Source organism: Ictidomys tridecemlineatus, chromosome 4 (assembly GCF_052094955.1).
Source record: "Ictidomys tridecemlineatus isolate mIctTri1 chromosome 4, mIctTri1.hap1, whole genome shotgun sequence".
Taxonomy (NCBI): Eukaryota; Metazoa; Chordata; class Mammalia; order Rodentia; family Sciuridae; genus Ictidomys; species Ictidomys tridecemlineatus.
Window position 1 is genome coordinate 17,258,316 of NC_135480.1, and position 16,531 is coordinate 17,274,846.

The window sequence follows — 16,531 nt, forward strand, 5'->3', positions numbered from 1 at the left end:
TTGTTTTTGACTATGGAGGAAGACTTTGGGGAAAAGCTTTCCCCAAGGTCATTATCATTTGCTGCATTCTTTTTAAGGAGACCCTATAAGAAGTAGATAAAAAAGAGAATTTATTGTCAAAGTTACTATGAAACTGCAGGTTTAAGTAGGTAAGAGAACCAGGAAAAACAAAGACTGACTTCTACCAGCTTTTGAATTTAAGGTATCTGCGATTCTCTAGTGATAACCATTTACAAAGCAATTTTTCAGGAATCACTCTTCTTTTAATTTGATCTGGTGTACCCATGTTATCTAAGGAGGAGACAGAAAAATAAAGCAAATTCAAGCACTGGAAAATACAGGTGAGACTTTTTCTTTTAAAATGAATACAGAATGTTTGTTGGAAAGGGTAGTTCATTTAAATTGCTAGATTTTGTATATTTATAATAAAATTGCAATACACGGCTTCCTGAAGTAAATGAAGAATGAAATTATTAAGATGATAAGATAAAATGTTTTCTATACATGACTGTGAGATAGGGTGTCATGAGTGTCACTAATAGAAAAATATCAATCATTGCAAAGGATACTGTGGTGTCAGGTTTCAAATACTCAGCAAGTTGAGGACTGCATCATTGAGATGTGGTTTGGTTTAAGGAGAGAGAAGATTTCCTCTAGGACCTTGTGTTTTGGATAGTAGAAGGTTAGTTCTTCAGCTTGTTCCTGGTTTGGAGAACCAACCAATGTAGGTGATATTTGCCAAGACTGTTATGATGTAAATTCTCACTGTAGAAAAGGCTGTTTTTAAAATCAGTAGACAAACTAAAGGAGTATGAACATAGTAGGGAATGTGCTTTATCACAAATCTGAATTATGCTGTTGCTATTACCATTGCTGTTATTACCATCAGCATTTTGTAATGCCCCAGAGAAGGCAGAACTCACCAAATCCAGCACACAAACTTGATGGTACACTGACCTGCAATTTCCCCAAAGCTGGAAGTACCAAGCACAATAGAGGCAATGAGTGGGCTCTCAGCATAGAGCTCAGAAATCATGAACACTGAACTCAGTGGATCTGAAGGGCTGTGTTCTCAGTAGCACAGTCTGGAAAGACAGAAAGCATTTATGTGCTCAGCCTGATTTGAGGAAGAATCTAGAAAACCCCTTTACAATTATTCCACATACATGTCTCCACTAAAACATATCAGTAATCTCTACTAGAGTGTCTGGAATTCCACTACTGAATGTACATCTATTTCAATCATACTTTCCCCTGTTCTTAATTTTAATTATCTTTCAATGGTAATCACTTGTGAAATATCGAATTCTCCAAAACTGGGAGAGCTAATGAAACTACCATAAAACTGGAAATATCAGAAGGATACGCACAAAATAATGTGAACTGAATGCAGCCTTTTTCTTTTCTTTTTTAAAATTTTTACTTTTACTTTGAATCCGTTAAGAGAGAAATGGTGTTTTGGCTAATCCATGATTATAGAAGTGATTTAATTTCGTAGTAGAAATAAGTGCTATCATGAAAACGGATAGTGAGACTGGAACACTGTCGTTTCACAAATGAGATAATGGATTCTCTGGGAAGTTAGATGATGTATCTATGTTACAACAGCCTCACTTCAGAGTCTAATTTGCATGGTTTTGATTCTCTTTCTATTTATTCACACCACATCTGGAGCTTGCAGCCAAATAAGGGACTATGAAGTCATTTAGACAAGATCCATGTTCATAAGGAGGAGAACCTGTGGAAGTTACTAGGCTCAAGTATTTGAGGATTCATGAGTGGATATTGTGAATAGGCATGGAAATACTCAGCAAGGAAAGTGAGGACATGTTTTTACTTATACATCAAAAATAAAGAAAAACTATTTTTTGTATACAAACATTACTATTTCCTCAAACAGAAATTGTTTCAAAATTATAGTGCTTTATGAAAAATAAAAACTATTTTGATCAAATTACATTTTCATGTAAATACACATATGCCACAATGAATCTCACAATTCTGTATAAATAATATGCATCAATAACAAGTAAAAGAAATAAAAACAATTTGTAAAGAAACCTTAATAAATAGTGAAGGAGGAAATATACCTGGTAACAAGTGAGACTCAGGGGATTTAAATTATCTCTCTGGACATTGTTTCTTCATCTGAAATGAAGAAAATGGATATAATATAGAGGTAAGATAATGGAAAAGATGCAATTCATTTTCACATGTGTTTACTAATCAGTAGTAACTACCCATTTTTTCTATTATCAAGTACTAGAAATATCTATTTGTTCAGAGTTAGAAATAAATGCTGATGGTACTTTCCATGTGTCCTTCAGGTAATTTGTCTCTGGGGAACATGGCCTCATGGACTCATCCCATGGAAAAAATAAACAATGTAACTGAATTCATCTTCTGGGGCCTTTCCCAGAACCCAGAAGTTGAGGAAGTCTGCTTTGTGCTGTTCTCATTCTTCTATGCAGTCATTCTTCTGGGAAACCTCCTCATCATGCTGACAGTTTGCACAGGCAACCTGCTCAAGTCTCCTATGTATTTCTTTCTCAACTTTTTGTCTTTTGTAGACATTTGTTATTCTTCTGTCACTGCACCCAAGATGATTGTTGATCTGTTAGCAAAGAAAAAAACTATCTCTTATGTGGGGTGCATGCTGCAACTCTTTGGAGTGCATTTCTTTGGTTGTACTGAGATCTTCATCCTTACTGTAATGGCCTATGATCGTTATGTGGCCATCTGCAAACCCCTGCACTATATGACCATCATGGACAGGGAGAGGTGCAATAAAATGTTGCTGGGGACATGGATAGGTGGGTTCATACACTCCATTATCCAAGTGGCTCTGGTAGTCCAATTACCCTTTTGTGGGCCCAATGAGATTGATCACTACTTCTGTGATGTCCACCCTGTGCTGAAACTTGCCTGCACAGACACCTATATTGTTGGTGTTGTTGTGACAGCCAACAGCGGTACCATTGCTCTGGGGAGCTTTGTAATCTTGCTCATCTCCTACAGTGTTATTCTGGTGTCTCTGAGGAAGCAGTCCGCAGAAGGAAGACGCAAAGCTCTGTCCACCTGTGGCTCCCACATTGCAGTGGTCATCATCTTTTTTGGTCCCTGTACTTTTATGTACATGAGGCCTGACACTACCTTCTCAGAAGATAAGATGGTGGCTGTATTTTACACCATTATTACTCCAATGTTGAATCCTCTAATTTATACACTGAGAAATGCAGAAGTAAAAAATGCTATGAAGAAACTTTGGGGCAAGAAGTTGGTTTGGACCAATAGCAAATAGTTGGAAGTATTAATTAAAGCCCAGTGGTCTTATCAGTTATCTTAACTTTTCTCCACTCTGATTAACTCCTCTGTACAGTGAAGATCATCAGAACAAACTCACAGGATTTGAGGTATGAACAAATGAAAGAATTACATATTTTACAGAGGAAAAGTATGATCCATATTTTCGTACTTACATTGTAATCAGGTAATTTCCCTAAATCTGTATGATAAAGTATTCCTAAGAATCTTAAGCAGGATTATGTTTAGAATCATTATTTTCTTTTCCATTTCATATTTTTGTGTTTTAATAATGGAATATGCTAAGAAGTATTATTAAAGATGTTTCTATTGTTTTAAACTCTGATTGGTGCATATTAAGCTCTCATATGTACATATTGCAAGGATTGTAGAATACATAAGCTCAGTTTACTAATTTAAATTCTCCAAAAGATGGAGAAAACTAAACCTAGTAAGCCTGGACTGAGAGTGGAAGTGTTTGGAGAATGTCAAAGAGATAACACCCAAGCTGGAAAAAGAAAAAAAGATTAATTTTCATCATTTGGTCTTTGCAAAAATCTTCTCTGTACTACGGTGCTCATTGTACCCAAACAATAAGAAGATTGGATTGATTCAACTATAAGAGTCCCCCTTTCAACTGCAACGTCTCAGTAGTATTTTCATTGGAAAATTGTTTCTTTCTTGTTTGAATTAATTTTGCTCTGATGACTCATCTCCCTTTCCTTCACCATAAGCCACAGCCTAAAATTTATTTTTATTTAGTGAATGTACTTGGCGCTGATTGCCTCTGCCACTGTTTCACTGTCTTTTCCTGACATCGAATATCCATGCTACTGCCTATTCTTGGGTTTGTGTCTGTGGCTGAGTGTGGAATATGAACATTACTAATGGAAAGGACAATAGTACTTAAAAATGACATACAGAGTTGATGCATACACAGATATAAAGGTAGAGAAAAAAACGTTTAGAAATCCACAAGATTCCAAATTTGAAATTAAAAACATGTTTAGGCATTGTGCTTGAACAATACAAATTCGTGTTGCTTTTACCACTTTAGATATTCATTTGCTGGGTCTCTGTGTGCCTCTGTGTTCTTAAATTTCAAAAGGACTCAGTCAATGTTTTACAAATTCATGATAATTATCTTGAGAGAATTTTTTTTCATGCACAAATGGAAACTGTAAAAGAGACTCTTGTCATTTAGGCACAGGTTAAGGGTCTACAAGAATCTACAATATAAACAACTTTCCCTGTTATTTTCCTTGCAGTCAATGCCATGTCAGGAAACAATTCAAGGAGCTGGGATTTTATAATTGTTCATATTCCTAGAATTTAAGTGTTCTCTCCAGTTGATACAATGCAAACAGGTCTTGTGAATATGTGTCCCCATGTGTTATGCTGTCCAGAGAGCAAAAATGGAGCTGAGCTTGCAAAACCATATAATAAATAAATATCATGCATTTGGTAACCTCTCTCCACAATACTCTTTGTTTTATGTCTTTACTAAATAATTGATTGTCTGATGTTGCTTGGAAGGTAGTAGGTGCCATGTTTTTGATTCACAGAGATTAATAAGTACAACAATGATAGAGTATTCAAGTTTTCACCAGCTACTTCATAAAGTGAAACTGTTTATGAATATTCCTGAGTTAGTCCCTGTTGGAGGAATCCGAGGTTTTGTAGTGTTTCCTGGGAATGAGTTCAGCAAGAATCATGAAAACTAAGACTCTTTCCAATTCTTAATCCAGAACCAGAACATCCACTTGTGGAGGGAACATGAATTTGAATAGTTTAAAAGGTATAATAAAAATTTCAGTGCTATTTGCATGTTTTATGTAAAGATTAACAAATGTAATGTAATGTAAAGTACCTCAGTAATATCTGTTTTTTTAATCTACATTTTTTTTTTCTGATTTCAGAGCATTACACAGGTTGGGAAATTTTCCATGCTGTACATTTACCAGAAGGATACTTTTGAACACTTCTAAAGTTTTTTTTTTTTAAAAAAAAAATGAGTATATAACTACTTGGTATTTATCCCAAAGAAGTAAAGTCATCTTACTACAGTGATACATGCATACACATGTTTATAGCAGCCTAATTCACAGTAGACAGACTAGGGGACCAGCCTAGATATCCATCAATGGATGAATGGATAAAGAAAATGTGGTACATAAACACCATAGAATTTTGTTCAGCCACAGGATAAATGAAATTATGGAATCTACAAGAAGATGGATAGAACTAGAGACAATTATCCTAAGTGAAACAGGTTAAATTCAAACAGTGAAGGGTTGTAGGTTTTCTCTCATATATAGAAGCAAGAGAAGAAAAGGGGAAAGAAAGGGAGGGGTGGATCCCCTAAAAATTCAAGAGAAATCAATGAAGGAAAGGAACCAAGGGATGACAGTTGTGTGTGTGGGTGTGTGGGGTAAATACTATGGAGTAATGTTGGCCAAATTGCATTGTTATATTTTGTGCATGTATGAATATTTAACAATGAATTCCATTTTTCTATACAACTACAGTGCACCAAAGAAAATGTGGGGAAAAAAGAGGATATAATATAGTCAGTGATAAATTTGAAAGTTTGAAGCAAATATATGATCATCTTCAAATTTCAAAGTTCTAATTACTGAAATACACCACCAATAGGGTACTGATAATTAATTACAGCAACTCCTAATACTAAAATGCAAGTGATATACTTATATCACATTGTACATATTTAGAAACACATTTTTTATTGAAAATCTACAATATACAACACATACATTTTTTTAATTAGTTTCATTTTTCTTTACTTCAATGAAAAGAAATGAATGAAAGTAGTTAGCACCTCCATGAGCCCTGTGTAAACTGAGTGACCTTGGAGCCATTAAGAAAGGAAGCCTGGGTTTAGGAACTCCCAGTCAGAATCCAATGGTTGGATAAGGCCTGTTTCAATTTGGTGACCTTGAAATAGTTCATGCCTCCAGTTCAGGCTCAGCTCTGAAAATGGGAGTGACAGGAAGAACCTGTGCTGTAGAGGTGTAGGTTTTTCAGTCAAGGTATTTATTTCTAAGGCAGGACATAACTACAGTTTGTATATTTTGCCCTGATGATGCCCATATGTGTGGACTCAGGAAGAACAGAATAAGTTGAAGAATGTCAGAGCTATGAGGGACCAGGAGGTCATGTGATCAACTTCTCTTGTGTGAAATCTCAGGGAGGCAAAGCAAATGAAAGAGAGTGGCCAGGGGTCTTCTCTCTTCCAGGCTTGCAACTGTGGGTGACAGCACATCCCACCTTAGCACCTGCTGGATTTACTGATATTGATTCTGAGTAGGGAACAAGATCAGGCAAAGGGCACCAACACGAGAGGCTTCAATAACTTTCTTTGTCTGGGCCCCACACTCTCCTCAGGGCCTTTTTAATGCCTGTGCTTCTCAGTGCGTAAATGAGGAGGCTGAGCAAGTGGGAAATCATAGTGTCAACAGAGCAAACACTGTGCCATCACTGACAGAATCAATCCTGACAAAAGTGTAGAAGAGGGACAACCACAGTGGAAACTACAGGGATGTCTGAGCCACAAGTGGAGAGGCTATGAGGTGGCACTTGGAGGAGCAGGTCCACAAGGTGAACAGGGTGATGATGTAAGAAATTACAAAGGCAACAAAGTTCAAAAGGGACATATTCCCTGGGGTGGTAATGATTGTCATGTGCAGGAGCCTCATGTTATCTTAGGATAGCTTCAGCAAGGGGACCATGTCACAGAAGTAGAAGTCTTTCTGATGGGGGCCAGTCTCCCTGAGCATCTATCTGTTTGGAACTTAGAACTGGGTGTTAGCACAGTTCATATGTAGACACAAGTGTTCACTTGAGGGAAGAAAAAAGGGTCGAGAATATTTCATTGAGAAAAATGGTGGTACTTGGGGTTGGAGGAGGAGATTCCCAGACACTTGAAGACTGTTGGATATCATAAGCCACTTATTACATATAAAAAGAGACCTAACATTGTATCATAATCCTTCAGATGAGGTCAGCACTGGGGAAGACTTCGGCTTGTCTTGCCTCCACGCTCCCCCCAAGGCATTCTTCATGCCTTTATATAGACTTTGATATTTGGTATAAAACTTCCCCAGAGCATGTTCTGTGTGTCTTACTATGATTATCTCTCCAATTTCCAATCATATAAATAGAAGAAGACTTACAATTTATTTTTAATTACAGGAGCTCCTGCATCACCAACAAGAAAAAGTCAGAAGATAAACCGTATTTTGCAAGGAATTTTAGAAATAAAATTAATCACAAAGATTTGAAGAATTCAAACTTCCCATGCTAATACCATTCAATTAATTGGCACATATATTTAGAAAAGTAAATCTACATTTTTTAATTTCTCTGAACTTACATACAAAAGCCTTGTTCAAATGACCTCTAGATCTCTCTCAGATCTTAAATTCTAGAACATATTCTATCTTGAAAGAACCTAGACATAATTGACATCACAGTATTTAAAAATGGCCATTATAAAGGATCATAGTTTGGTGGTCCTGTCCTTGTCTAGGAAATTGTTATCTTGATGAGACCCCTCTTGTGGAAATCAAGAGGTCCTAAACACTCACATTTTGAGATCTGAACTACAGTAAATAAAACAATAGAAAAATATGCACTTAGTATGTGTTTTAATTCTTTATTAATAATGCCTTTAAAGTTAATGTAATATGATTATACCATTTATATTGTACTTATGAAAGCTCTTATTTCAAAGTGAGAACATCAAATAGATGTCCTTAGTCTTAGTCTTTCCCAGAATACAATGTTGTTATCACATGTAGTCACCATGTTATACAAAGGGTCTCCTGAACTTTCTCCTCATGTTCATTGAAATTTTGTATCCCTTGACCTCATTTCCATGGAGGGTGTAGGAAAAATCACAAATTTTCAAGTACAAGAGACAAAGAACTGACATTTTCTGTTGTTCTATCACCTGTATCATGATTTTCACTAATTGAATTGAATCTACTCAAGGTATTATTGTCTGTGTGCACCAGAAACCAAAGTGTTAGGGTAGCAAGGAGTGCACAGCCACAGGGTGATGAAGATTTCAGTAATAATATTTCTTCACACAAAAAGACCCAGACATGGCCAGGTGTTGTGGCACATGCCTATAATCCCAACAACTCAAGAGGCTGAAACATGAGAATTGCAAATCAAAGTAAGTCTCAGCAACTTAGAAAGATGCTGTTTCAAAATAAAAATTAAAAAGGGCTGAGGATACAAATCAGTGGTTAAGTGCCCCTAGTTCAATCTCCAGTACCACACACACATACACACACACACACACACACACATACACACACACACACAGACCCAGACATGTGTCCTGCCCAAAAAATTAGAAAATTTGAATAATGGGAGGAGGTAAAAAATAAAAGAACTATATTAAAATGAAGTCAGCTTCTGTTTTAATGTCAGTCTGATGACGATTTGTTTTTGTGAGATTATCCAAATGAAAAAACTGAGGGTGAAGACAAGTACCTGATTCTGTTGATTACTTTTGATAGCCTAGTGTTGGTGTGTATGTAGGCTACATCTTTCACTACAAAATTAAATTTACTTATTGTGAAAAATTTGCCATTTTTTCTCTCTCAGAAATCTACTTTAATATGGCTTAAATTTATCTTTTGTTAATACTCATTCTCAATTTTAACAAAAAAGAGGGTGAAAGGGAGTTGATCCAAGCATGGAAGGCATTACAATTGCCTTTCTTACCAATGCTCCATCAGAGAAATAGTGGGAAGAGATTGGTTATTTTATACGTAGGTATTTTGTGCTTTTCCGTCATAGAAATCACACATATAATATGCTCTCCTTTATGTCCAGTCTCTGCAACCTGACCTTTTACACTGCTTCTTTCAAAGTACCATATAGTAAATCTATTACAATTGTTATTAATTCAAGCACATGCCTCTACCTCCCCTTCTATATTTGCCACTACTTTCCTTAGATCTGCAGACTAAATGACAATGCGTACATGTCCACCCTAACATTCATGGTTTGCACAAACAGTATTTAATTTTGTTTCATGTGAACACTAGGAACTCCAGCTTACTGGAGTTCAGAAGACCTAGGCTGACACTGACTGGGTTTAATTTAAGACTTTATGTTGGACCAGTAATACTTCGGGTACCTTTTTTCCCCATGGATAAATATCATAGTCATCTTCCTCTGCTGGTTAAATCATATTTGCTGCATACAAAAACATACAAGAACTAGATGTAAAAACACTGAAAAACACTGAAATATTAAGGAATTCTCATTCAGAAACCACAATGTATTTTAATTATGGAGACACTTAAATGTGATAAATGTATTAGTTTCATAGGCATGCTTATATGAAAAAAGGCATGAAATATGAAGAAACATGGAATGTGTTTATATAACCCATCCAGCACTGTTCAAACATGTATTTACACTTGCTTATGCTGTTTCAGAGAGAGAAATATAACTATTAGCTATTAGATAGAGGGAGAAATATTTCTGTTTTTATTTTCAATACTAAATGCTATTTTTCTGGAAAATGAGAATGTTTGGCATATATTTTCATCAGAAGTTTACCACAAAAGTCATAATTGGCCATATTTTTTTAGCAATGGTATAATAACACCAGGCTGGCAGTGAATGCTACGCTTGTGTGTTAATTGAATAAAATGCTGTTGCTCATACTTCTCAACACTGGGGATGGTCTAAATTCCCTGATTCTAAGAACATCCCAGATTTTCAAGTACAAGTATTCAGATGTTCTATCAACAATATGAAAACTACTAGAGAAGATTATTTAAAACACAGATATTTGTAAAACTCACAATCCTAGCTTATGGGTTCAGAAAATGGCAAAGTGATTTTAATTACCAGCCTACCTTGATTACTTGATCTAGGGGACATAGAGACCTATTGCATGCAATGTCTAAACTGGGACTATAATGATGGATTTGTTATGGTTCTAGGGCATGGTTTATAAATGTATTATAACTTTTATCTCCAGACTTCTATATGTCTGTTTTTAATTCCATAAGTAAGCCAACATCAGGTATCACTCTTAAGCACTATGATGCTTCCCATGATCCATAGTTCCACCCCCTCCTTCAACCATTAACAGAAATGTATGGAGAAGCAGGGTCAGACTGGTGGATGTCACAGTGAAACAGAGAGACAATCAGAGATACACGTATTCACTACAATAAATAAATAAATAAATAAACAAACGAACCTATTTCTAGGTAATGATGGCTAATGGGGAAAGAGAAATCTATCATCAGAGCACAAGAATTGAGCACAAAAAGAAAGTATTAGTCCAGTATAAGTCTTTCTAGAACACACAGGTGGAAATAGAGTAAGAGAGTCCAGTCAAACACACATAAATAAATAAATAAATTGATTCAGTAAAGCTGAAAAAATTTTGATTGAATTTAAACTTTGAAGAAACTATGATTTTCAAACTTTGTAGAAACTATGATTTCCAAAACATGCATTTCAACAAATTTTATTCAACCTGTTAATTTTGTCAGAGTTGTCTATGTTGTCAGGCTTGGATCTGTTGTTATTGTCTCTCTAGCTTTCCCAGGAGTCACTATATGTTAAGAAGTACTGCTGGCTATAGACTATGCCTAAAGTATAGTTAAAAGAAGAACATTAATGAAATATTATAATTAATGAACTAAGAGATGTATTTATTCAGTGTCTTTAGGGTTGAGAAAAGAAAATAAATACTAAAGCCAGAGAATAAAAACTTATCTTTTGTCTTTAAGCTTACTTTTTGTTATTTTGATAGGATGTTCACACCTCTGCAATCACTCCAAGATTACTGCAATGAAATGTGATTTTGTAGGACTGTTATAAAAATGCATTAGCTATGATGTCATATTTTCCAGATATCTATTAAAAATTTAAGTATCTATTAATACCTTAATATATATCAGAACAGGTCTTAACCCTGTAAACAAACTCAAGTATTTCAGAGTAGGTTTCTAAATCATTTAAAGAAAATACCAAAGGGTAAAAATAAGGAAAAGATAATGATGCTGAGATTCTGTGCTTAAGAATTCTTCAGCTTTGCAGCTGGAGTTGTAGCTCAGTGGTAGAGCATTGCCAAACACATGTGAGGCCCTGGGTTCTATCCTCAGAACCACATAAAGATAAATAAATAAAGGATTTTTATGCATCTACAACGATTAAAAAACCTTAAAAAATATTCCTCAGGCTTGATATTTTAGAAAAGTATCTGATGAAGAAATAACAAAATTAATATTGAGTAATGATTAGTGATAATCCAGTTTTTAATAATGTTTTTTCTGTCATTTGTTTCTCTGGAATACCTAGTTATGTCATTATTTTGTTCATTGTGAACTCTATATAAGCAAGACTGACAAAATTTAAGATCATTTGTTTAAATTATTACTCCCAAATATTTCCCACTGGCCCAAAACACCTTCTTCCCCATAGTTTCTTTATAGCATTTTTTACTTCTGCATTTCTCAGGGTATAAATCATAGGATTTAGCATGGGAGTGATAATGGTGTAAAATACAGCCACCATCTTATCCTCTGAGAAGGTAACATTGGGGTGCATGTATGTGAACACACAAGGACCAAAAAAGATGATGACCACTGCTATGTGGGCACCACAGGGGGACAGAGCTTTGCGCCTTCCTTCTGCTGACTGCTTCCTCAGAGACACCAGAATGACACTGTAGGAAATGAGTAAAAATACAAAACTCCCCAGAGTGATGGTACCACTGTTGGCTGTCACAATGGCACTGACAATATAGGTGTCTGTGCAGGCAAGTTTGAGTATAGGACGGACATGACAAAAGTAGTGATCAATCTCACTGGGTCCACAAAAGGTTAGATGGACTACCAGAGCCACTTGGGTAATAGAATGGAAGAATCCACTTACCCAGGTCCCCAACAATATTTTACTGCATCTCTCCCTGTCCATGATGGTCATATAGTGCAGGGGTTTGCAGATGGCCACATAACGATCATAAGCCATTACTATGAGGATAAAGATCTCAGTACCACCAAAGAAATGCACCCCAAAAACTTGCAGCATGCACCCCTCAAAAGAGATAGTTTTGTTCTCTGCTAACAGGTAGCAATCATTTTGGGTGCAGTGACCGAAGAAAAACAAATGTCCACAAATGACAAGGAGTTAAGGAAGAAATACATAGGTGTTTTCAAAAGATTCCCCATGAAAATGGTCAGCATGATGACGAGGTTTCCCAGAAGAATGACTGTGTAGAAGAATGAGAACGCCACAAAAGAGACTTCTTCACACGATGATGCCCTATTAGTAACTGTTGTATTCTGCTACCTTTCCTATATATATATAAAAAGAGAGAGAGAGAGAGAGAGAGAGAGAGAGAGAGAGAGAGAGAGAGAGAGGGACTTCTTCAACTTCTCGGTTCTGAAAAAGTCCCTGGAAAATGAATCCAGTTACATTGTCTATTTTTTCCATGGAATCAGTCCAACAGGTGAAATTTCAAAAGAACTATACTAGCTGTAAATAAACATCAGAAAGAGTATCAATATTTATTTCTAACTCAGGATAAACTGAATGATCACAGTATTTGAAAATGGAAAAATTAGTACTGACTACAGATTGGCATGTTTCTGTAAAATAGTTAAATTATATCTATTCTGATAATTTTTCCTCTATAATATGTTCAATTTATTCATGTCAAATCAGGAAACAAATTACAGAGAGATAAACTGCATCTAAATGTTTACAAAGTCACATATCTAATTAAGGGCTATACTCCATGTATGTATAATATGTCAAAATGAACTCTTCTGTCATGTATATCTAAAAGAAACACATTTTTTTTAAAAAAGTGTTTATCTTAATATATTTATGTTAATATTTATAGATAAAGATTCAGTTATCTATAGATATATATATCATATATCTAAGATATTATGAATATTGGGTAGAACTCTGTTTGCGGTTATGGTGCCAATTTTATATCTGATGAAGTTTCCCTTACTTGGATCATAGAAGTGAAAACATGTCCAAATGGTCCCGTAGCTGGTCAATATCTCCACTCAGGGGTTCCTGATATGTCAATACTGCAGATCTCAGTACCACCAAAGAAATGCACCCTGAAAACTTGCAGCATGAACCCCTCAAAAGAGATAGTTTTATTCTCTGCTAAGAGGTCAACAATTATTTTGGGTGCAGTGACTGAAGAAATATCCCCTCAGATATTTCTGTTGAAGAACTTATGGCCCCTGTTTGAGCTAAGCTCCTACAGTGAAGAGGTGCTGGATTTGGTGGTAGGAAAAAGAGGACAGTTACACAAACCTGATTCTGAAATGACGGTTCTGTGAATGGGGTGAATCACTTGCCATTATAGAGATTTTGTTATCTCATTTTTGCAAGGATGGATTTTTAATTTCATTATCACCATAGGGATAGTAATCTCTACCTTGATATTCTATTCCTCTTTTAGGTTAGAATAAATATAGAAAACAAAGAGAAAAAGAAGTAAGAGAAGTCTGTGGAGACAATGAGCCCTGTTTGATTTGAAAGAGGGGAAGTGAAGTCTCAGGATATTTCTCTATCTTCAAACTCAGAACAATAGAGGATTCCCCAGAATTTACTATGGCTTGGTATTTTAACATTTGTCTAGTAAGTGAAAAATGTAGCAATAACACGAACAACAACAAAATATTCAGAGGAAAGACTCTGCCCTTTATTGTCTACATCCCTCATATAACCTTCCAATTTTTTAGTCTCCTTCTAGAATATTTGAGTTCTCCTGGCCTCAGGTGAACTCAATAGTTCAGGAAGAAATTCTCCTTTAGAGACAATTATTATGGGTTTAGAAAATCATGGGTGTTTAATTTAAATAGATTTAATTTAATTTAAGTGGATTTTCTCTGTTGGAATTTCAGACACACTCGTGGGACCAATTTCAGTTTAGGTAGAAAAGGGAATATGGAGTTTTTTTGACTAAAGGAGTTTATTAGATTCTTAATAAAGTCAAGCCATGGGTATAAATGATTCCTGTCATTATCCCATGCCTCTGTAATCCCATCCATTCAACATCTATCTAGTTCACTGCTTCCCACTGCTGTTGAACCTGGTGCTCTAGGTACCCTTTCTGCAGCACTATTGTCCCAGGGATTTTCTGCTTTTGAACAGTTACAGGTTTTGTCAGGACTGTATATTAGAGTTGCTAATCATCAAAGTCCACCTTCTCTTGTGCGTCACACACTAATGATCCTTATAGTGGTAATAATATAATAGCATTATGACATCATGTGAAGTCTTTATGACACCACAGCACATCATTGTAACAAGACAGAAGGTAACTCATGTTGTAGCCTGCATATACTACTATGATACAGTATAAATTTGTATAGATGTAATAAATAATGTTATCTTCAAAGGCCAATGTTAATACAAATGATCCAAAGACGGCATCTGTAAATTGACTGTTTTTTTTCCTCACAGCTGGCTGAGAATGATTAGTCAAAAAGTTCATCAGCACTATACTTACCTTTTTACATATTCCATTCCATTATTTTAATAATGGATCATAAGCCATTACTATGAGGATAAAGATCTCAGTACCACCAAAGAAATGTACCCCGAAAACTTGCAGCATGCACTCCTCAAAAGAGATAGTTTTGTTCTCTGTTAACAGGTCAACAATTAAAGACCATAATTAAAGACTAAAATTAGATTATGCTTTGCATAACCCATGAAATTATACCCAACATGTGCCAGCCATGGGAAAGATAAGCTCTGTGGTGTAAAGACCCCAGTGCTACTGACCCCTGAAACTCCCTGACCCAGTGACTCTCACCTCCCTGCTGAGTGACATCATTTAGACATGTAAGCCTCTCTGATCCTTCACTCCCTCATAGTTCCCTTGTTCTTCTCCCATTCTGAATGCTGGTCCCCTCACAGTAGCCCGAGGATGCTCTCATGCTGGGAGGAAATTGGCCTTCCAAAGCAAATCTGTCAGAAATGACTTGAATAAAACTCAACATGTATCATTGCCACCTCAAGGTCATATGTTCTCCTTTCATCAACTCTAAAATTCCTCCTACTCTTCACAGCCAGTTCCTCCTCATTTCATTCTGCACTATAGCCATGCATTTGATATTTCTCATCTATTTTAGGATATGGTCAATGGGTTCCACCAGAAATACTGATTAGTCTTAATGGTAATTTCAGAGACTAGTTTGGGAGGAAATGCTTTTTAAATAACAAGCATCTCTCCATTTTTGCAAAGTCTTCTGTAATGTTTTTCAAACAAATGTATAGTTTTTTGTGTGAATTATGAGAAATATTCCCAAGTACCTAATATGTTTATTTTCCATGAAAAAAAATTACTTTTATTTAAAGATTTACATTCTGCTGGTTATTAGTGTACAAAAATTAATTTGACTTTTATTATTAATTATAGTTCTAAAAACATAAAATAATAAAATAAAATGATCTCTTAATGCTTCTTTTATCTGCAGGGTATTTTTTGTTGTTGTTGTTGTTGTTATTGGGTATTTAATTTAGTGTGCTTAGTCAGTGAACTACATTCTGAGTACCCCCTCTTCTTTAAAAAATTTGAGATACATTCTCCCTAAGTTGCTTAAGGCCTCACTTAATTTCTAAGGCTGGCCTAAAACTTGTGATCCTCTTGCCTCAACCTTGAAAGTTTATGAGATTATAGGTGCAACAATTTTTTAGTGTAGACATTCATGTAAATTTTGAAAGATGGCTTTATTTATGGTATATTTAATATTTATAATGTATTTAAAATATATATACATTATATGTGTATATATACATTAATTATTGAAGTTCTAATCATTATATACTGACTAAAACCAGGAGCACAATATTAAATTAAATAGAAATGATAACAGAGGTCCTTGACTTGCTTTTGTTAAGTGGAATATTTTCATGGCTAAACATTAAATTTTATCTTATTTCTTCATTTTTATATGACGTATACCAAATATAACAAGTTCATCTGCCATGTATATATACATATAATTCTGAAAGATGATTACATAAATTCTCGCTTTTTATATATGAGAACATAATAACATAAACATACTAACAAAAACAATAGTTTGCATTCTTGATAAACAAATATCAGTTATGATTAGATGAATTCATATATTGCTAGATTAATTTTTCTAATAATGTGTTTAGGATTCACTTCAATATT

At 35.2% G+C, this 16,531-nt stretch overlaps 1 protein-coding gene and 1 pseudogene across 1 annotated transcript; one reads left to right on the plus strand and one right to left on the minus strand.

The window, feature by feature from the left end:
• The first annotated feature begins 2,347 nt into the window (after window positions 1–2,347).
• LOC101956534 (olfactory receptor 4S2) lies at window positions 2,348–3,301 on the plus strand. Its single transcript, XM_005341529.2, has one exon. It carries the CDS (start codon window positions 2,348–2,350, stop codon window positions 3,299–3,301), a length of 954 nt encoding a protein of 317 aa, XP_005341586.2.
• An 8,441-nt stretch (window positions 3,302–11,742) lies between these two features.
• LOC101963682 (olfactory receptor 4S2-like) lies at window positions 11,743–12,804 on the minus strand (annotated as a pseudogene).
• Window positions 12,805–16,531: the final 3,727 nt, after the last annotated feature.